General features: G+C 40.8%; 1 protein-coding gene across 1 annotated transcript; it reads left to right on the top strand.

The window, feature by feature from the left end:
• The first annotated feature begins 3760 nt into the window (after positions 1-3760).
• On the top strand, positions 3761-20429 carry TARS1 (threonyl-tRNA synthetase 1). The gene is made up of 19 exons (XM_086480498.1): positions 3761-3796; positions 4193-4273; positions 5169-5359; positions 6388-6511; positions 7614-7735; positions 7950-8067; positions 8904-8968; positions 9050-9128; positions 9712-9858; positions 10764-10862; positions 11621-11787; positions 12348-12510; positions 12599-12736; positions 13459-13536; positions 16066-16166; positions 16287-16391; positions 17089-17161; positions 17895-18009; positions 19356-20429. The coding sequence occupies exons 1-19, from the start codon at positions 3776-3778 to the stop codon at positions 19502-19504; spliced, it is 2136 nt and encodes a 711-aa protein (XP_086336624.1). The 5' UTR covers positions 3761-3775; the 3' UTR covers positions 19505-20429.
• Positions 20430-21737: the final 1308 nt, after the last annotated feature.

The raw sequence follows: 21737 nt of genomic DNA, 5'->3' as shown, positions 1-21737 counted from the left end.
ATGTTTTCGAGTGAAAATTTTACTGGAAAATAGGAGTAATTTGCTGTAATACTGTGATGGGTGGGCTGTTTATCCTAAAGGCAAAGGTTTGGAAAACATCTTAATCCTAGATAAGTCACTTGGGTTAATAATGTGCTCCCCAAAATGACATGTATGAGCTCTACAAAGAGAACATAGGAAAGATCTGAGTTTAATTGAATGTATGCACATCTACTGCATTGCATGACGTGAGAGACCAAAATATTGTTGGTTGAACTATGAGTATGCTAAAACTTTTCAGCCAAGTGAAGTAGGGGTAAATCTGAGATGCAGGGGAAATACGAGACATGAGTTATCATTGGTATGTTTGTTACAAAGAAGCAGAAAGACAAATCTAGTTTTATTAGAGAAAAAAAGGGGAAAAAAAAAATCACCCAGCATCTCACTTCTTTAAAAGGCACAAGAATTCCTAGTAGGAGTCTGATGCTCATCTGATGTCAAGGAGTGAACCCTGGTTTTAAGTTTCACCTAGAATTTATAACCTGTCATCCCAGCGTCTGTAACTAGGAGCACTGAAACTGGGCATCTCCTGCACTTGAGCAAATACGACCTTATTGTGTTTTACTCAAAAAACCTGCCTGGTCGTAGAGAACAGACTGGACCTCAGTAATTTGAATGCATTATCTGTGCAGTTGCAGGTATGAAGAAACGGTGGCCAGAGGGGTAATTGAAGAGGACCCTTACCCTGGGACATAGTGGGGACAAGGCTGCCACTGTGCAGTGTACTTCCAAGTCACAAAAGGTCAGTGGGATTTCTGCTGTTAGGAAGGATTTTATCCCTAGCAAGCACAAGCACACACCTCTTCTGGAAGAAGCAGAAAACTGCCTGGTAGATGTGGCAAACCTCTTGGCAACATGAAGATTACTGGACTACATAGTCTAGCAGTGGTACAGGAAGCCATCATGGATATAGAAACAAAATAAAACCGGTCTCCTTCTTTGCGTGAAATACCAGTTATTCTTCTTATCCTCCTAAAAAGATAACTACTTTCTTTTAATAGTGAGGCCGCAAAGGTTGAAAAAATATCAAAAGCCAAGGTTAGATTCAATTTTCGTAGCACATCCCAGTTTGAATCAGGACTTCAGTTATTTTCACAGGTATTTTAATCTAATGACAACTTTATTTTCTTTATTTTTTTTATTTCACTTAATGTGTTGTTAAATTTCTGAATGTATATTTCTAGGTTTGCTATACTGGACTTCCAAGAAGTTTTGCTTTGTTGTATCAGCCTGGGTGGAATTAATACAGCAGAAAACTGCACAAAAACCATTGCAATTCTCCAAGCTGAGATTCTCATATTTGCATGACTTTGTAAAGGGAGCTGATAGCTCTTCAGTTGACGTGGGCTTATGGAAATCTATTAGGCCTTGAATTCAAATGATATATTTTGAACCCTGGATGTAAATGGGTGGCTTTCATATAGTTTGATTTTCAAATTAGTTGGGAGTTTGCAAAGTTAGTAAATACTCTATAGGGAACAGAGTTTATTTAATGTACATCACACATAAACAAACCCAGACACTTCACGGAAAGGCCAGTGATGTATCACAAGTCATATGGGTATCCCTAGAGCAGCTGGTGCAAGTAAATGGTGTAAATGTGTTACAGGCTGTTAAACATTTTTCTCAAAATATCATCTCTTTCCCCTTCCTCAGTTCCTTGTATGTTCACTTACCTTTTGTTTCTCACTCTTCTTCTCCTTTCTAAAATTCTGATTAGCTTTCTTTTAAATTTTATTTTCTTAATTTTTAATTTTTTTAAATTTTGATTTTAATTTTGAATTAATTTGGATTTTTAGCTTTCCTAAAGGAAACACAAGTCAAATGACACTACAATTCCAATTGAACTTTCCGACCACATTTTTTCCAGAAAACTTCAAGTGAAGCTGAAACATCCATTGCCTTGGCAATAATCATTAAAGCACAATGAAATCAATTTATAGTGGCTTAGAGTCCGGTTGAGTTCAGCCACACATCTTTAATTACGCTGCTTAAGAGCGAAGACAGTAAAACAGTCGTTTAGTTTTGTATCCTACGCTATAAATCTCTTACCTAAAGCCAAGAACTGTGAGCAGGGTATCCTGCGGAATTAGTTTCTCCCAGCACAGCGTGTTTTGCTGCTGCCATCTTCTGGCAAAAGGGACAGCTCGCCTACAGCTCTCTCGATTGCTTTTAAAATATTTAAGTCTTTTCTCTTTAACAGTATCAGGACAAGTTTTTGTTCATTTTGGTGTTACGTAATTTATCTGTAAGTTTTGTTACGTGCTGTCTCTTAGCCAGTTGTAATTCGTCCACACAAAAAGACCATAGAAGATACTGCAAATCTAAAAATTAGTATCTAAAACCAAATATCCTTTGTATTACTCAACATTGTATTGCTACACAACATCTTACATATATTATTAAATGTAGTTGTTTTAAGGAGTGGTTTTGCCCATATTTATTCTGCTCATATTTTACTTTTAGACAGCAAATAAATTATTCAGGTCTAGGCCTGATTCTGTCTGTAAGTTCGTATTTACTACACCTTCCCACTTCAATATGTGGTGGTGTTCTCTCAACCATCCTTCACCCCTACATAACCAGCATTTGAGAGCTATACATACAAAACTGCCTATTTTTCCTGAACTTTTTTGTTACAGCACTTAAGTCCATGGAGTTTGCAGTGCTCCAATGTCAATCTGAGCACATTTTAGCTGACCGGAGCACTCTCAAATCCCAGATCGTCGCTGCAGCTGAAGCAGCCATTGCGGGAGGCAGAAGTGATGGTGGGTGCTCTGCAGGCAGCAGAGGTCTGAGCCAAGCTGTAGCCCTGACACCTGATGTAGACTCTTCAAAGTAAGGACGCTATGCCAGGATTTCTCAAAGGCATGAAATCTTCTAACAAACACCTTCCTGCTGCTGTGAGAGTTCCCCAACACACCTAAGGCCTTGGGACCAACTGCTCCGGAGTCCGCGGTTACTTTCTCTTTTACGAGGAAGTAACTGTCCCAAATGAAATTATTTATTATTATGTGAAAATAACAGCAGGGAGAGAAAGGGAGGAAGGTTACAGAGCAAAAAGCAGTGCCTCAGTGGCACACCCTTCTCTCAGGGATGCTGAGCCTCCCTCAGGACAGCGCTAAGCAAAGCAGCCACACTCCCGCAGTCCTGGTCCGACAGAATCTCCTCAGAACCTCTTCCACCTTTTTTCCCCTGGGAAACCAGGCATTGGTCAATAGGACTTTTATTTTACTTTATTTTTGTCTCCTTCACACACACACAGAGGACTGCCCCGAGTTGATCCACCGCTGACTGACTCTCTGCCTCAGTAGCTACGTCTCCCTGAGTGACACCCCAGCCCCTGCCACCCTGGCGGGGCCCTACGGCCCTGCTGGAGAGGAAAGGCTGGCTACGTTTCTGCCCGCAGGAGCGGCGGGGGCAGGGCTGTGGGCACACGGGCCCCGCGGCCCCGCTTCCCGCCCTCAGCGGCTGCGTCAGCGCCTCCTTCCTTCTTGCGCTGCTGAGGCCCCTCACAGTCCCCACCCCCCTCACAGGCCCGGCCCCCCCCTTCGCGTCGCGCCGCCACCTGGCCACACCCCCCCCCGGGCGGTGCCATTGGCGCGGTCGCGGCGGCTCGGTCCGGGGCGGGTCGGTGCGGCCGCCCCCGGTTGCATCAGCTGCGGCGGCCGAGACGCGCCTGCGCGGGGCCGTTCCCGCCCCTTGCCAGCTGCGCCGGGCGGCTCCGCGTGCGACAATGGCGGGCGCTGACAGCCAGGTGGGCCCGGCTCGGCGGCGGCGGGTCGCGTTGGAGCACCGGCTCTCTGCCCCTCGCCGCGGGCCGAGGGGTGTCCTGAGGCGGGACATCCCCTTGGTCCCGCGTCAGGCCTGGAGGGGGGCAGCCCTGTCAGGAGGAGCAGTGCTGGTGGCAGGAGGGAGCTAGGCCTCTTCCCCCCCCACCCTTGTAGCGGGTCGAAGGAGGTTTCCCCAGCTCTGGGGGAGCCGGGTGGAAAGGCGGTGGGATTCACCTGATGATGAAAGAGAAGCGAGGTGGGCTGGGGTTTCCCGGGGCGAAGAGGTCGGGTCTCTTTGGTGTGTGGGGCTAAGGGGGGTTAGAGCACCGTAGGTGTGAGCGGCTGCTGGTGAATGAAGAAATGGTGCTCGCCTTCCTCAGGTACATGCTGGGGAAGAAAAAAAAGCAGACTGCGGAAAGAAGAAAATGAAGGAAGGGGTCAGCGATGGAGGGCGGACAGAGGTGAGCGGCCCTTGGGCCACGGAGGGGGGTTGAAAGATACGGTCGCCTGGTTGTTATCTACTGCTGGTATTGCTGCAGTTCATCCTGCTCAAGTATTTTATCTGGCGTTACCCTTTTCCCACTATCTTTTATTTCCCAAAGTTTGTGATGAGGTGACTTTGTTGCTTTTTACACAAGTTGTATTGGTGTAATGGGAGAGCAGCTCCGATTTCCATAGTTGCTGCTTGGTTATGCTTTTCACTGTGCCCGTTTGCACTAGGAGGTAGGTAGTGGATCTCAGGGGTGAGGAAAGCCTGTGTAAGGTGCTCCGCCTTTTCCGTGTTCATAGTGGGCAATCACAGATCCCTCTGACTGCACAGAGAAGGCCAGCTGCTAGCCCGCACTAATCCTGAGCCAGCTGCATAGCTGTATAACCGTGGGTATGCCCAAGACTCCTGACGTCATTACGTGAGGTATAGGCTGGAGTCAGTTCCTGTCCGCGTGGCTCAGGGTAGAGGTGTTCCCTCACTTCTTTGACCTAATAAAAAAGAATATTTCTATGTTGAACTTCTACAGTAATTTCAAATGTATTTTTGTCCTTGTGTGGCTTATTAAACAGGTGTTTAATAAACTATGTACTAGCTTATTAACATATATGCAGTTTATTAAACAGGTATACAGTGGTACATTTCAAAGTAATAATTATCATTAAGCTGAAGTCTTACAACTTTACTATATAATTAATACTATTTAATTAATCTGTAATAATAATGACAATTTGTTAGATATAGCACTTATGTAGATATGGTCACATAGCTGCTTGTGAAAAGTATATCCATTCTGTTTATGTTCTTGACATAATGTGATATTAGATTAATAATCTGTTGATTTTTTCATTTGTCTTTATTATATATAGCTGAATCCCTGGCCTGCATTTATTAATGAGCGTTTAGAGATGTACAATAAACTTAAAGCTGAACATGATGCACTCCTTGCAGAAAGAGCTGCAAATGACAGTAAACCCATTAAAGTTACCTTACCCGATGGCAAGCAGGTTGATGCTGAATCTTGGAAGACTACTCCTTATCAAATCGCTTGTGGAATTAGGTAAGATTCTATTTTGTGGTACAGTCAAATCATTTTCGGATAGCTCTGTGTCTGCAGGTTGTGCCTGTGAGGGTATGAATAACATATAACCTCGCAGTCATTTATCTCAACTCTTCTCAAGTCATCTTGTATATAATAAACTGGAGGTAACCAACAGGGTTTTAGTTTTGAAGTGCAATTTTTTTGCCTTATGAAGATACAGTTTCTGAAATTAAAGAAGAATATGATTGAGATCCTTTAGACAGACAGTACTGACATGTTTTTCCCTGCAAGAACTGTTGTTGCATTAAGAACTGATTTGCGAATAAATTTACTCATATCAGTTTGAACGTTACCACATGCAAAACAGTTTGCATTGATCTGTAAAAGATGACTGCTGGGTGGTGTTCCAGTTGATTTCAGAGAGAGTTAACAGTACGAGTATCTTTCACTTAACTGCATTTTTGCTTGCATGGGAGATACCCATCCAAAAGAGCATTGCACATCTCTGAGTTACTCAGACTTGCTGTGGAGTAGGTTTGAACAATGCACACTGGACAGCCTGACACTTAAAATGACAAAAACTGGCTGATTCCTGGAGGTGAAATGCCATTTTTTTCATGCTTAGGTGCTTTGTCATTGGAACCTTCTTTGCTTTGTGATTTGGGGTCGAGGAAAGGGTTTTTTACCTAGTAGAAGCAAAACTGTAGAGTTACTACATCAGAAATGCTATTTCATGATTTTTAAAATAGAAGCTCTGTCTTTTATTGCAGTAGGATTTTGAAGTCAGCTTAGTACTTTGAGGTGGCTGCCTCTAAGTTAAATATGTTGATGAATGTATGAGTGTCGAGTATACAGTCAAGCACAGTTTTTGTCCCTCATCACTGAGGTGTGAGTAGGATTTTCATGACTGTTCAAAACTGGCTAAACTGCTCTTTTATTTGGAATTTATGAGCACTCCTGGAAATCTTACTGAACATGAAGGGCAAATTTGGGGAACTTCTGCTTGCTGATTTCAAAAGATTATATACCATGTATTTATTCTGTAGTCAGGGCTTAGCTGACAACACTGTTATTGCTAAAGTGAACAAGATGGTTTGGGATCTAGACCGTCCTTTGGAGGAGGATTGTACCCTGGAGCTGCTTAAGTTTGATGATGAAGAGGCTCAAGCAGTGAGTATCTTCTACCAAAACTTGTTTGCTGTTGGATTTGCATTGAACTCAGCCTCAAGTAGTTATTTGCATCTTTACTCTGTTCAAAAGCTGAGGAGCTGGGAACAGGTTTGCTATGTAGGTACATCTGCATTTTCTGGTAGTTCCTTACAAGGGACATGCGGTACTGCAGCTAATAAAACTTCTGCTGTGTATTTGTAGCCAAGTCTGCTAGCAGCTGCTGTATTTCATGTCAAGTGTCTTCTTGTTAGAATTTTATATTTGCAGCCTTCATGTTAATGTAAACTAGGTCTTTTGAACTCGCTTCTCAGCACTGACTTTGAAAACAGTATTGAGTACGAAAGTACTGTCTTGTGTACAGTCAAGAGTAGGCTGCTCTTTTGCTTTGTACACGCAAAAGCACACACTTTATTTTGGCTGCTTATTCAGATAAATGTGGATATCCAATAAATTTGTAAATTCTCTCTTTAGAAAAAATCATGTGGTACAAGAAGCTGTCAGTCAAACTCATCACAGAGGTCTTGCATTCAGACTTAGGGTTTCATATTGGCTGAATGATGGCTCCTGTGAGATTTGTTTTCTGGTCCATGCAAATAAAAGCAGACTGAAGTCCTATAGATTTGGTTTTAATTTGTCAAAACCTCAGGTGTACTAGAAGATGGAGTGTAAATTTTAACTTTATGAACTGCACTACTTCAGTTCAGGACTTCCTATGCATAAAATCTTTGGATTAGGACCATAACTTTATGTGGACAGTACACCTTTTGGTCCTTATGCAGAGCTGAATGGTGGAAGTTTATAGAAGAAAAAAAAAAAGTTCCTGAACTCATTTCTGCCTGCTTGACAATAATTGAATCATTTCAACAATACTTGAAAATAACAATTACTTGGTACCAGGCTGTAAACAATTTTCCAATGTTACCTTTTGGAAATACTGGCGCTTAGGGTGAGAGTGTTGCTGGGCAGGTCACTTCTGTTCCGGAGACTCTGTAATTTGGGATCTGCATCAAGCATCCTTGTTTTAGAAAAGGTTTTAAATAAAATACTCAGAAATGCATTGTGTGTATTCAAACTGATCCCCTCTTTTCTTTACTTCCATTAGGTATACTGGCACTCAAGTGCTCACATAATGGGTGAAGCTATGGAGCGAATCTATGGTGGCTGTTTGTGCTATGGCCCACCAATAGAAAATGGATTTTATTATGACATGTTCCTTGAGGAAGGGTAGGTCTTGTATTTTTGCTTTTAAGAGTGAGGAGATGGCAGTCACAGCAAAATTTCTGATACTTGCTTGTTCCTGGAAAAAAGTCATCTGCACTACTGCAGATTGCATTGTTCTTTGTGGTGTGCCCCATCCATGAGCTAGTGCATTGCCGCTGGATTAGAAATTGCAAGTGAAAGCAAGAATGATTCGCTTTCTTCTGTGTGTTTATTTTAGTGGTGTATCAAGTAATGATTTCTCTGCTTTGGAAATGTTATGCAAAAAGATAATGAAGGAAAAACAAGCCTTTGAAAGACTGGAAGTTAAGAAGGAAACACTGCTTGAAATGTTTAAGGTAGGCTGTTTTAGAAGGTTGTTTCTAGCATCGTGCAGTTAAAATATTTCTAACTTCAGCTATGTGTTCTGTCAGTGGTAGAGGAAGGTCTATCAAATTAACTTTTTTAAGTGATATGTTCTTATTGGTGATACTTAACAAAAAAATGAGCGAATGTGTAATTCTTAAGTTCTCAGGAATGTGCATTAGGTTTTCTGCAACTGTAAGTGTTCTTATTCTTCCTCTTGGTGACCTTGGCAGAATCCTTGAAGCCATGTTCTTCATCCATTTCCCACAGATGTGAATTTTCAGTATATTATGTGCAGTTATGTTATATGTCTGTATTATATTGTCTGTTAGTAAAATTCTGCAGTGATAACTATAACTGCATGTACTGGTGCATTCAGAAAGCTTCATAAAACACTTTTTAGAATAAGGACTTCTGAGAAAGTCCAAGCATCAGTAAAAGCAGATCCTTTAATACCTAGCTGTGAATAATTTTCTGGCATTCCTGAGATAGACGTTACTGTTTTCGCTGTTATGACATCAGGAGTATCACAGTGTCATTAAGGTTGGAAGGTCCCTCTGAAGGCCTCCAGTCCAGTCTCATGCACAGGGCATGGGTGGAACACTGAAGTCAGGCCAGGGCATGTCCAGTTGGGCCTTCAAAACCTGTAAGGACAGAGACTGCACAACGTGCTCTCTGGACAGCTTACTCCACTACTTGACTGTCTGTCTGTCTTTTATAATCTTGTTTTGATGCAGCGTAGCATTAGGTTTGCAGGTAATTTAAACTGCTGGCCAGTTCTCTTGTTTAGCAAGGAGTGAATGAATATGTGTGTTGCTTTTCTTCTCAGTATAATAAATTCAAGTGTCGCATCCTGAATGAGAAGGTCAATACTCCAACTACAACAGTATACAGGTAATTAGACATGCATCATAATATTACTGGATATAACTTTCTAGGATGAAATACACCAAATGAATGTTTTCCTATTCTTAGGTGTGGTCCCTTGATAGATTTATGCAGAGGGCCTCATGTCAGACATACTGGCAAGATAAAGACCATAAAAATTCATAAGGTAAGTGCTGAAGCTGCCTTAGACAAATGTTTTCGCTGAAAACGTGTTGCTGTCTTGGGGCAGTACAATAGTGGCTTATCCAAGAATGTACCGTGAAATGGGTGACCTGGCCAAAAACTCAGTGTAACAAACTGGGACAGGGTTGTGTGCTAGAATTGTATTTAAATGGTGCGAAGCCCAACTAGGTGGTCAGGACCTATGCTTCCAGCGTGGTTAGGAGCATGAGTGTAGCCTAAATCTTGCTTGAACTGTATCATTTGGAGTTTCTGTTTGGTGCTCAGCTGATGATTATAGCCGAGTGTGAATAAACAGTTGGAATAGGATGGCTACAAAGAGAGCAAACGGGCTTAAAAAAAGACAAGAGCAAGCTTGAAATAATTTTTACATATTCTGTTCACCTGTTCTTTCTGGATTTTGCTAATCAGTGATCTGAATTTAAGATTAAAACTTTCTTATGCCTTAGTTGTTCTACATTAAGTATAGTGATTTCTTAATAATTGCATGACTTTTCATAGCAGGCAGTAGTAGTAAAACATGGAGGCTCCTCCTTTTCTTCATGGTTTCATTTCTTTTTTGCATGCAGAATTCTTCTACCTATTGGGAAGGAAAGGCTGATATGGAATCCCTTCAGCGGATCTATGGCATTTCGTTCCCAGATGCAAAAATGCTGAAGGAATGGGAGAAATTCCAGGAGGAGGCTAAAAGCAGAGATCACAGAAAAATTGGGCGGGTGAGACAGTTTTTCTGGTAATGTGTTTCACAAACACTGTGTGGATCTAACCCCTTAACTAGGATCATCTCAGAGACAGCATGTACTTGCTGCCACGACTAAGATGTGACACAATTTTATTTTCAGTTGATTTGTAAAGTCAGGTGCTTTTCTCTCAAAGAGCATCAGAAGTCCTAAAGCGAATAACTTCTCTTTAGACTTCTCACCGTTTCAAACACAATGATGTCGTTATTCCACAGATCAATCAGAACAGAACATGGATACTTTGGTCTGCAAAACTTGAACGCTTCAGTCTGCAGGCAGTGCTTGTTCTTAGAGTTTGCTGCCATGTGTTGGCTCACAGTTCTTTTTCTTGTGTGTGATTTCAGAATCCCTAATACATTTCTATGGTCTTTTCGTTGGTTGGTTTTTGGTTTCATTTTTTAGACGTAAACCCCTGTCAGACTATTGATAGTCCTGACCACTGTTACAAGGTCTGCTGCTAGGACATCAGAAAAATATACAGAAGAATTCACTGTACAGAGTCCTCAAGCATGTGCACAGTTTGTCACATTAGCCAAGTACAGTTCACACATTCAGTTCACGTGCAAACAATTCGCTGCAGAAGCAGAACTAAACGTTACTTGTCAGTGTACAAAGGGAGCTGTGGGGGCACAGGAGTTACACGTAAACATGAAGTTTTGGAGCATCAGTCATGAAACAGGAAACTGAACAATTGCCTTCCCCTCTAAGTAAGGATGGAGGTATGAACAATACTGAAAATGCATCTGATCTATTGGTATTGCTATTTTTTTAGTTTTTTTAAAACTTTGATTAGTGATGCCAACTCAGTAGTTATTAATTTGTGAATGTTAAGTGAAAAAGGTGGTGTACAAATACTAAGTTTTTCAAATATTTTTCTGCAGGACCAAGAACTGTTTTTCTTTCATGAGCTCAGCCCTGGTAGCTGTTTTTTCTTGCCAAAAGGAGCTTACATTTATAACACATTAATTGAATTCATTCGGGTAAGTAATGTCTTTTGGAAATCTTCTAGAAGAAATTGCTTAATTTTAGAAAAAATACATAACAGCATGCTACATATAACAGTATTAACAGCCCTTCATTTCAAGTTAGTTTAATCTCAATTCTGTAAGCCACGGAACTAAAGAAGCCTGGTTTCTTTGAATTGGTCTTGTCACAATCTCTGCTAAGTTATGTTTTTATCAATACTTTATACCCGCAGTTAAAGTAGTGATGTTTTATATATGCTTTATAATATGAGTTCTTTGACATCTAATAGTACAGCTAAGCTCATACTACAGCTGTTCCACTGATGCATATTGATTTGTTTTCATAAACTTATTGAATTTGGCCTTGTGGAACTATTTGTTATAAAATTATGTGTAGGAAAAAAAAATCCTGATCTTCCTGTTGTAATATTTAAAGTCTGTCTTATTATTGTATATTTGGGCTGCAATGTACTACCAAGTGTCATTGAATAATTAGAAACTACTGCTTTGATTGCAGGGAGGAAACTTGTTCTTCTTGCTTACTACAGAGGAAATGTATGGGGGAAGGGTGGTGTTGGTGGAAGGGATGTATCCTGGTGTGTCCAACTTGAATTTTTCTCTCCTGTTCCTTTTCTCTCCTCTTTCTCTTCTGTTATCCAGTCATGGACTTTTGTAGGGCAGTATTTGTATATTTTTATGGCTGCAGATTGAAGGCTGAGTACCATTACTTCTGTTTGCTCTGTTAGTTATATTATGTATTTGATCTGTTTTAGAGTGAATATCGAAAACGTGGATTCCAGGAGGTTGTCACTCCAAATGTTTTCAACAGCAAACTATGGATGACTTCAGGGCACTGGCAGCATTACAGTGACAACATGTTTTCCTTTGAAGTGGAGAAAGAAGTCTTTGCTCTGAAGCCTATGAACTGTCCAGGACACTGGTAAATACATAGCAAATCCAGTTTACCAAAGATGATGCTGAATAAAAAAAAAAAAAATAATCATAATCCTGTTTTGTGTGCCTGCTTAATTGCAAAGATGGCTATCATCAGGTATCCAGATGTGACACGCTGTCAGGAGTGATGTAATTAAGAGTCCTGTGGTCTGTGTTCTCTCTTTACTTGAGACATTGAAAAATGTAATTTTTCCATCATTAGAGTGACTGTGGTTTAGACCTGAAGCTTACCTTGGTGCTACAAAACCTGGATATCCAAAATAGATACTGGGGCATTGTCAGTTTTGTGGCGATTTAGGCATTCAGGTGTTAATGCTCAGATTTAGGAGCTGTTCTATCTTCTCTCTGTGAGGCGGGGGAAGCCTGCCTGCTATAAAAGGATATCTGTATTTGTTTTCCTGGCAAAACTAGATGTGAATGATGATTGTATTCTGATTACGTCATTGGCATTATGGGCATCTGCTTAGGTAGTGGCTGCTTCTCATTGGCTGTTCTTTGCAGAACTTTGATTCTGGATGAGCTTCAAGTAATAAACTTTTCCTTCAGCCTTATGTTTGATCATCGCCCAAGATCATGGCGTGAGCTGCCATTGCGGTTGGCTGATTTTGGTGTTCTGCATCGTAATGAACTGTCAGGAGCTCTTACGGGACTCACTCGAGTACGTCGGTTCCAGCAGGATGATGCTCACATATTCTGTGCTATGGAGCAGGTATGGGCTGCTGTTACATGAAATTTGATATTAAAGTCAGATTAACTGAATTTTGCATATTTGAGACTTTCTTTCTATTCTTATAAAGATTGAAGAGGAGATAAAGAGTTGTCTGCAGTTCTTGCGTACTGTGTATGATGTATTTGGATTTTCCTTTAAACTGAATCTCTCCACTCGTCCTGAAAAGTACCTGGGAGATATTGAAGTGTGGAATCAAGCTGAAAAGGTAAATAGTAGTTTTATTAACCTTTTATATGAAAAAAAGGCTGCAGCTGGAAGTCCTGTAAAAACATACTGCCTTCTGGGAGGCACAGTGACAGCTGGACATGAACAGTGTACATTTAATAACTGTCTTCAATTCACTCTGGCTGCTGTAAATAGCTTACTCTTCATACAGCAGCAATCTCCATGTCAGAATCAAATTACCTCTCTCTCCCTCTCTCTCCTTTTACTTTTTTTTGATAATTAAAAAAAAAAAAAAAGGAGGAAGAGGACTAATTCTGGCAACTCCTGTAATAAGACTTACAGCCATCTTCTGAAAGGAAGGTTGCTTTCATGATTAAAGGGATAGAGTTAGCCCCTGCAGGTGCAGTGCTGGAGAGAAGACAGGAATAGACATTAGGTGTATCAGGGTGGATCCCCTCTCAATATTATCTACAGACTTTGAATCTGGCATAAAAAATTCTTGCACCTTAGCTAAGGGTGCTTATTTGGCCTCTTCCAAAATGAATGCATTGATTTTGTTTGTTTAAATTTGAACTTTTTTTTTTTTTTTAGCTGGGGCTCTTCCAAAACTTTCCTTTTTCAGAAAATGAGTTGCAGCAGTAAGTGAGAGTACTGAGAACTGGTAGTGTCACAGGTCTGTAGCAGCAGGCTGACCTCGTGCTGTAACATGGAAAGATGGCAAATGATTGAGAAACACTGAGCATATGTGTCGTTTATCTCTAGCAACTTGAAAACAGCCTCAATGACTTTGGTGAGAAGTGGGAGTTAAACCCTGGCGATGGAGCTTTCTACGGACCCAAGGTTAGTACGTTGCTAACCCCTAGCTGCGTTAGGCTTTTAATTGTTTGGATGAAGCAGATTGAAAGTTGTACAATTCCTTGCTTTCCATTGATTCTACCGTAATCTTGGCAGTAGGGGTAGCATGCAAATACTGTTCTTTTCAGTATAGCGGATGAGCAGAAAACACCTAAAGCCTTCATGTGTTTACAAAATGATGCTAAATGTTGCTTTCCCCAGAAGGACAAGTGTTGGGCATCCATTTATGCAGAATGTTTGCTGGATGACTTCAAATAGATACCTGACCAAGACAAAGTCTCCATCTAGTTAACATTCTGCTCTAAGTTAATTAAACAAATACAGGTGGACACTAAATGCTGTTAATACATAAATAATGTTCTTCATATGTTATTGTGAGCAAGGGGGAGAAAATAGTATGGTGAAGCTCTTGGGGTTTATTCATTATCTTCTTGGTAAAGACAATTTTTATTTTTCACTTAATGTCCTGCAGATTCCCTTCCAATGTAATGTTAGAACTAAATTTTTCAATGTCAGTATGTGTTTCTAAAACATTGGTGATCTTTAGGTTTGGCTGGAGGCTATAGAACAAAACTGGTTCTTAAAGTGATGACCTGGAACAAGCTGAGATTGTTAAGAGCTGGGATTAGGAAGAGGGGATTTTTTTTTTTATAGTTACTAACACTATTGTAAGATGCTGTATGGCTGAAATTTTGTGGTTTTCCAGATACATAAGCTCTGACGTACTTGAGAGAGAAATAATACTCTGTGATCCTGGTTTTCACATAGCTTTAACACTAATTTAATTGATTAAACTCGGTTTACACATATAAACTATTTGCTGCTTAAGCAGAGCTGATTGGTTTAGTGGGAGACATGAACAGAAGGTGGCACTGTAAGATCTGTATTACCACAGCAGTTGCTGCATTTCGAGTAATCCTGTCGGTGATAAGGGAATCCTAAGTCATGAGAAAAACTAAAACTTATTAGTAAAACAAATTTTTGAAAAATGTTGCTTTTACTGGCACAGTTTTTGTAGCTGCATTGAGTTTCTGGTGGGTTTTGGTATCTTAAAAAGCCTCTTGCATTGGTTTTCTGGTGTTATTGGGGTTTTTTAAAGCTGTCTCTTTATTTTGCACCGATTAAGTAGAGCTTTTTAGAAATTTCTGGTATTTTTGAGCATAAGGACAGAGAGACTTAGAAAATTACTTGTAAATCTTTCCCTAATAAACCTACACTGCACTTACGTCTATATTCAGCCATCTAGTAAACTGGCTGTGATTTCTCTCTTTGTATGCTAATTGAATCAATTTCATTTTATGAGTTGTAGGTGAAATGTGTTTATAGCAGCTAATCATTTGTAATGTGAAATGCAAACCAGATTCAGTAATTTCCTGGGATGATATGAAAAGGCAAATATCTCCAGGAACCTTTGTTAATCTAAATTAACCTTATACTTGCTCCTGGTGTACTGTAGCTAAAGTAAGGTGAGCAAACATGTAGCATTTTGCGCTGGTTTTAATGGAAACCAGTTAAACTAAATTGTTAAGTTAAGCTCTACATTAGGGTACCTTTAAACTACTTGTGTTTTGTTTTGGTTTTTTTCCTACTCTATAACTGGGTGATTTGAAATTAAAGAAGGTTGTAAATAATGTATGTTGGTAGAAGCTCTTTGGTGAGTAGCTGAACTATGATAAACTCTGGCTTCTGAATGCGAAATTGAAAGACATTTAGAACTTCAGTTAATAAAACACCGGTCTGTTTGTTTGATACATAAATTAAAATAAGGCACACAGCCCCAACATACAGCCATACTCGTAAAATGATGAATAAGAGAACAATGTGATAAATAAATAAGGTCAGGACACTACAAATCTGCTGTTTTCTGTCCATCTCTCTGTCTAACTTGTACCCTAAGTGTACTCAGGATGAAAGTGTAAGTTGCAATAGAAAGAGTAGGCTTGACTGTTGATACTCATCGCAGAACAAGTGTCGTTGATTAACATGACCCTACTGGTAAGTGGACTATTTAGCAGCAGGATTCTCACCCCATGTTTGTGCGCCGAATTTGTAACACAAGCTGCAGAGTATTCAAATACTGCATAATACAGGACTGCAAGTTTGCCAGTTTGAGGTTTAAGAAATCTCATTATTGGTGAGATCTGTGAAAGTCCCAGACAGAAACTCACAAAAAATAGGCCGAGGTATTACATGTAGTTTCCCCCTGAAATAATGTCTCTCTCTTTGCTCACCTTCTTTTTAGCTCTTAATATTTTTTCCATCAGACCCTGCAAGTCATTTAAGTCCTAATGTAGGCCGAAGTAAAAGTATGCTGAATACATAGTTACATATATTTATAGAAATATTTTTTTGTTCTTATAGATAAATATAAACCACGTGTATTTATAGATAAATATAAACCACAGTTCCTCTGTGCTGAGTGAAACCTTCCATCTTAAAACAATGAGTTTGCTTTCAGCGGGGCATGCTTGTATCTTAAACTGGTAAAAGTTTGTCTTTTTTTTTTCCTCAAAGATTGACATTCAGATTAAAGATGCCATTGGCCGCTACCACCAATGTGCTACAATCCAGCTTGACTTCCAGCTGCCAGTCAGATTTAACCTCACCTTTGTCAGGTAAGCACAGAGGCTGGTGGGTTTACTTGCTATATAATCTAACTTTCCTGTCACTTACAAGCATAAGTTTACATCAGGAAAAAAACTTACATTAAAAAAAAAACCCACCTTTCTTCACAGCCATGATGGTAATGACAAGACAAGACCGGTTATCATTCACCGGGCTATCTTGGGATCTGTGGAGAGAATGATCGCCATTCTAACGGAGAACTATGGAGGCAAATGGTAATGTTGAAAAACAGATATTTTTTTTTTAATTTCAGTTCAAGCAAACACTTAATGTGGAAGAGAAATTAGCCCCAGGCATGCAAGAATCAGGAGGGTTTATTCTACTTGCTTGCTACAGAGATCTACGTGCCGTAGGTGTACCATAGGGCAATTCCTTCTGAACCATCTTTTATATATTAAGCTGTTCTAGTTATGGTAGCCCCTACATGACCCCACTCATACAGGTGCAGCATACACCTTGTCTGCCCAACGTGTGTATCTCTCAACTTTGCTTTTGCAGCTGGGCTGCCTTGCAACAGGTCATTTATGTAGGTCATCTCCTTTGCCTGCTGCAGTGTAATACCTGATGGGGATGACCCCACTGATTATAACAAGATTCAAAAGTAAATGTTTTCCCATGATTAGTTAGTAATAAGCTCCACAAGTTAATTATGACTTGTTGTCTGTTGTAAAACACAACTTGAATCTTCAGGTTAAAAAGTACTTTTGTCCACACTGCAATTCTTCTAGACACTCAGTTCTTTTGGGGAGGTAAATTGTGACTAATACAGGGCTGTCATCACCTCTGGTCCCAATGTAAGTCACTGGCTTTATGAATCTCTTCTGTAGATTTTAGTCCTATCTGTTCAGGGGATTTTTCATGCCAAAAAAAATACTGAAAGCTGTATAAACTTGTTCTGTTTGTTTATTGAAGGCCGCTCTGGCTGTCCCCACAGCAAGTAATGGTGGTACCAGTGGGACCAACATGTGATGAGTACGCTCAAAAGGTGACGTATGTGATTTTGGGGTACTTTTTTCGGTATATTTTATTTAGCTGAGGTACTTGGTTGTTAAGTATTAGTAGTATTTGTCCCAGATAAATGTTACAAGTCTTTGCATATTGCATTATATCATTGTCATTGCAATGACAATTAGCTGCTGATGTTGTAGATGTATCTCAAAGAGGACCTGAAACAGATTTTGGGTATCTAAACAACAAATGCTGATCTTTGTGACACTTCTATTTTTGGAAAACTTAGGTTTTCTCTCTAGCTCAAAAGCTGTCTTACCCTTCAGGTTCTAGTCTCCCATGGCCATGTGCATCTTGCAAAAGCAGTAAGAAAGATGAAGATGGGTCTTTGCGTATTTAGCATCCAGCAGACCTTCTCCTGTATTTCTTTCAAGCACATTAGACAAAAATAAAATAGTCTGCAAAATAATAAAAAAATATAATCAGAAACCTTCAGCATCCTGCTGCCTCTCGCAATATCAAACTCAAACCACTGTTCAGCCCAAAACATTTTATGTTCACATCACCGCTGTGTTATTTAGTGTGTATGTACTTGCATGATAGCTGACCTGTTCTCATTTCTTGAACTGGGCTCACCTCCCATGCCTGAGCCAATGACGGTGTCTTTGTTTTAGGGGTCAGATAAGCTTGACTGGCTTAAGTCTACAAGTCATAAATAGTCCATTGTCATGAATATCTTGTAGTGACAACTTAAGTACTTTTTCTCCTAGGTCAGGCAGCACTTCCACAACGCTGGATTAATGGCAGACGTTGATGTAGATCCTGGGTGCACACTGAACAAGAAGATCAGAAATGCTCAGCTGGCACAGTATAACTTTATTTTGGGTAATGTATAGTGCATTTGTTACCTTATCCTGGCTGAAAAACCTTTCTTGCATAGGTTAAAAGATTTGATCTTCTGTGAACAAGGCAGAGAGTGGTAGTGAGTGTTTTAGGTCACTTTGTTCATAAGAGCCCTCATTCCAGAGAGCCTCTCCTGCCTACATGGCAGGCATTCCTGGCTTGTATAGAGTCACAGAAATGAGGTCACTGTGGCCCAAGGCATTACTGCTGCTTTAGAAAAAGGTCTTTGCTCTCTTCTGGTCAGCAATGTGGAGACATATATAATCTCTTGCCCTTTTGTCAGTCAGATTGTTGAGCAATTTTTCTACCACCCCCTCTCCAATAATTTATGCTCTCATTTCAGTGTAGCAGAAGCAGTGCCATACTTCACTGCACTCAGCTGCCGTGCACTTCTGAGCTGGATGTGCACATGTAGCAGAAGGGCTCTTCCACAAGAGGGTGATGCAGGGACAGTTTGAAACTGACCCTGAAGTATGTGATTTGATGTTAGTCGTGACAAGTAAATCGAGGCTTTAGCATTGATCCTGAAACTATCTGGGATCCATTAGAGTAGGAGCTGCCTTAGACAGAGAAACTATACCCATAGAGTAATTAGTCGAATCACGAATTAAGTTCTTCTGTTCTTTAAAACTTTAAGCGTATGATACTGATAAGACGCAATCACATTTTGCCTTCAAGAGCACAAAAAAATGATCAGCCTATCAGGGAAAAATCTCCCCTAATTCATGTTCAGAGGTTGTTTCAAAGAGTTAACGGACTAAATGTGGATTGAGTACCAGAGAAATACTATCTCCTGTAGCAATCTCCAAGTATATTATATAAAATTTATATTAGTAATGAGACATATATATATAATCTTGGTATCTGTATCTTAATGTTTAAGTAAGATAGCTTTGGGATTTTCCAATAAACTGTCTTGCTGTCCCTGTAAAGAAAACAAATAGCTATTGGTTATTTACAGTCAAGTTGTCTTTCTGATGTTTGCCCATGGAGTACTGCATATTTATTTCTTATTGTGACTTTGTTCTCTCTAATAAGAAGTCAGTCAAGCTGGACTTACCAAGTTTACTTTTCTCTTTACTTGTACTTTGCTAAGTGGCTGTTCATAGCATACTGAAACCTGTTAATGATACGAGATTAAATAAGGCTATTGGCTGTTACAGCTCTAAGTGGGGGGAGCTGGGAGGAGGGCAAAGAAGGGTTTGGTGTGTTGTTTGGTAGGCTTTTTAGAATTTTTGTTTAGTATGCCTAAGTTTTTTAAGGGAATGGGGAGGGGAAAAACGAGCTTGCCAAATGTTAAATTCACTCTGCGTCTTGGTTGTTTCTAGTTGTTGGTGAAAAGGAGAAGGCAAGTGGAACAGTTAACATCCGCACCCGAGACAACAAGGTGCATGGTGAGCGTACAATTGCAGACACTGTGGAGAGACTGCTGGAACTGAAACGCTCTCGCTCCAGACAAGCTGAAGAGGAATTTTAATACCATCTGCTCTACCTGGCATAAAAAAAAGATTTTAGTTTTCCTAATTCAGTTAACCACAGCTTTTTTGTGCTGAACCAGATTTGAAATATATTTCACATTGGACCTCTTGCTCATTTTACTAGAGATTTTTCTTCAGTCAGAAATGTCTCTTTTTGTAAAAATCAATTTTTCACAAACCTCGAAGTAAGATTTCCTGGCCCCTGACCAGTGAAGCAAGATGAAATGGCTTTCTGTGACTGCAAGGGAAAATGGAAATGCTAATCAGGGATACCCATAGCATTCTAACTACCCTGTTAAGAATAAAATACATTTTGATAACAAAAGTTTTTCATGAAAGTTGAACAAAAGGCCCCAGGCTTAAGAAACCACATAGTAACCATGTGCTGCAGCAGCTTTTGGAGTGTCTCCTTTAGCAAGGGAACTGATACCGTGCCCTCTCATCTTCTGGTCTTAACACTGTTCAGTGTATTGACTGAACAGTACTCCGTCTCATGAATGGGGAAATGAACAGAGGTCTCCAACTCCCATGGTGGTTGGTGCCTTTGGGAGTGTCCCAGCTGTCACTGTGTGACACTCTTGGCGTGGGGCCATCTGCCACAGAGCACCGAGCTGCCAACTAAAGCCAACTACCCCGCTTTCCAAAGGCAGTATCTGAAATGCACTGGCTCTACAGGTAATGTTGTTGGAGCTGTAGAAAGGGGATAAGACTGTCTGGAAGAGGTAGGGCATAGTAGGGCCAAAGAAGCAGCTAAGAAAACCAGGGTTCTTGGGGACAGAGTGGTCCTGTTCTTATCCCTGATCTCAGAGTTGAGGGATTCTTCAATTGGTGTTGGGTTTGCGGTTTGGCGGTTTTTTTGCACATCTGGATGACAAGAGGCAAATGTTTGTCGTTGAGAAAAAATAAAATCATGGTCTGAGGTTTTTTGGTTCTGTTTCATTGGGGTTTTTTTTGTTAGCTGACCTGAACAGCTTCCACTGTTAGCTGACACCTGTTTCTTTAAAAAGAAAGCTCTTGCTATAGCCTTAGCAAAGATCAGACAAATCAGGACAGGTTTGAACCATCCTGTCTTTTGAAAACCTCAGTCTCACAATGTCCTCCATTATCTGGGCAGAAGCATTTCATCTAGCCTTTTCTCACCCATCTTTCACAGGGGTGATGGTAACATTATGTCAGCACTTGAGCCCCTTGTGCATTCAGTCTCACCAGACAACAACCCCAGCAACTTCTGGCAAAATCTATTTCCTCCTCCTCTGGTTCATTCAGACTAAACGTTCCATCTAACTGCTGTGGGGAAAAAAGAGGGGGGGCAAATTGACTTTCCACTGCCTTGCTGCTTTCAAAATTACTTCAGTGAGGGTTAAGTGCGTTATTATTTTCTGTATTTTGCGCCTGCTTTACTTGGCTGTGAAGTGACTGTTGCTTGTACAGAACAGCAGCCTCAGATGTCAGCTGTCCGTGGGGCAGGAGGACTTCATCAGATGTTGAAGCAAAAGCAGAGCAGATACTGGTCCCCCATGGAGAAGGAGCCACTAGCTCTGTTGCTCTGTAGGCATCGTGCCTCAAAGCACCTTTCCCCTAGGCTGGTGTATGTGCTGGTTTTCACAGAGAGCTCTGCCTTTTGTTTTGCAGGGGTCCCTAGGCACGCTGGGGTGAAACTGCCTTGGTCACGTCATGGGATACTGGTGCTGCCGCACGCTAGCTGCCACTGCAGGTGGCTCGGCAGGTGCCAGCCTTGGACAGGTGATCCTTCTACAGAAACTTCATTTAGATCAGGCTTTTAAATACCTATGTAAGAATCTACACACACGAATACGTTACTAGAAGCAACACCTAAGGGTACAATCCAATAAAGTACGTACCTCCAGCAGGTTGTGGACAGAACCAAGGTGCCTGCATCCAAATTGTAATCAGTGGGGTGCTGCACTTGCGCTCTCTGCTCCTTGTAATTCTCCAGCTGCCAAGAGCTGTGGATGTGCACAGAAGCAGAACTGTCCTCGCCCGAGCAGCACAGCCTCTCCCTTGGTTCAGCCAGAAGTCCTCTCAAGAGCAGGCTTTGGGCACTGCATTGCACCTCCGGTGGGACTAAGCTTCCAACAAACTACTGTGCATGTCTCCTAAGGCAGGAGGATGCAACTTTGGTGTCACAGCTTAACGGTGGGGCCACTTGTCAAGCAGGAGAGGATCACAGAACCAGAGAAGAACCTCTGTATCTTTCCAGGGTGAGGAGGC

The sequence above is a fragment of the Leptosomus discolor genome, chromosome Z (assembly GCF_034619465.1).
Source record: "Leptosomus discolor isolate bLepDis1 chromosome Z, bLepDis1.hap2, whole genome shotgun sequence".
Taxonomy (NCBI): Eukaryota; Metazoa; Chordata; class Aves; order Leptosomiformes; family Leptosomidae; genus Leptosomus; species Leptosomus discolor.
Note: the sequence above shows the minus strand (reverse complement) of the source record. Positions and strands in the feature narration are given on the sequence as shown.

Excerpts from the sequence above, each read along its gene's own strand:
- TARS1 (XM_086480498.1), top strand. The coding sequence starts at position 3,776 with ATGGCGGGCGCTGACAGCCAG. Across the intron at positions 13,537-16,065 it reads GAGCTTTCTACGGACCCAAG|ATTGACATTCAGATTAAAGA; the intron begins GTTAGTACGTTG and ends TTTTCCTCAAAG. Across the intron at positions 18,010-19,355 it reads ACAGTATAACTTTATTTTGG|TTGTTGGTGAAAAGGAGAAG; the intron begins GTAATGTATAGT and ends GGTTGTTTCTAG.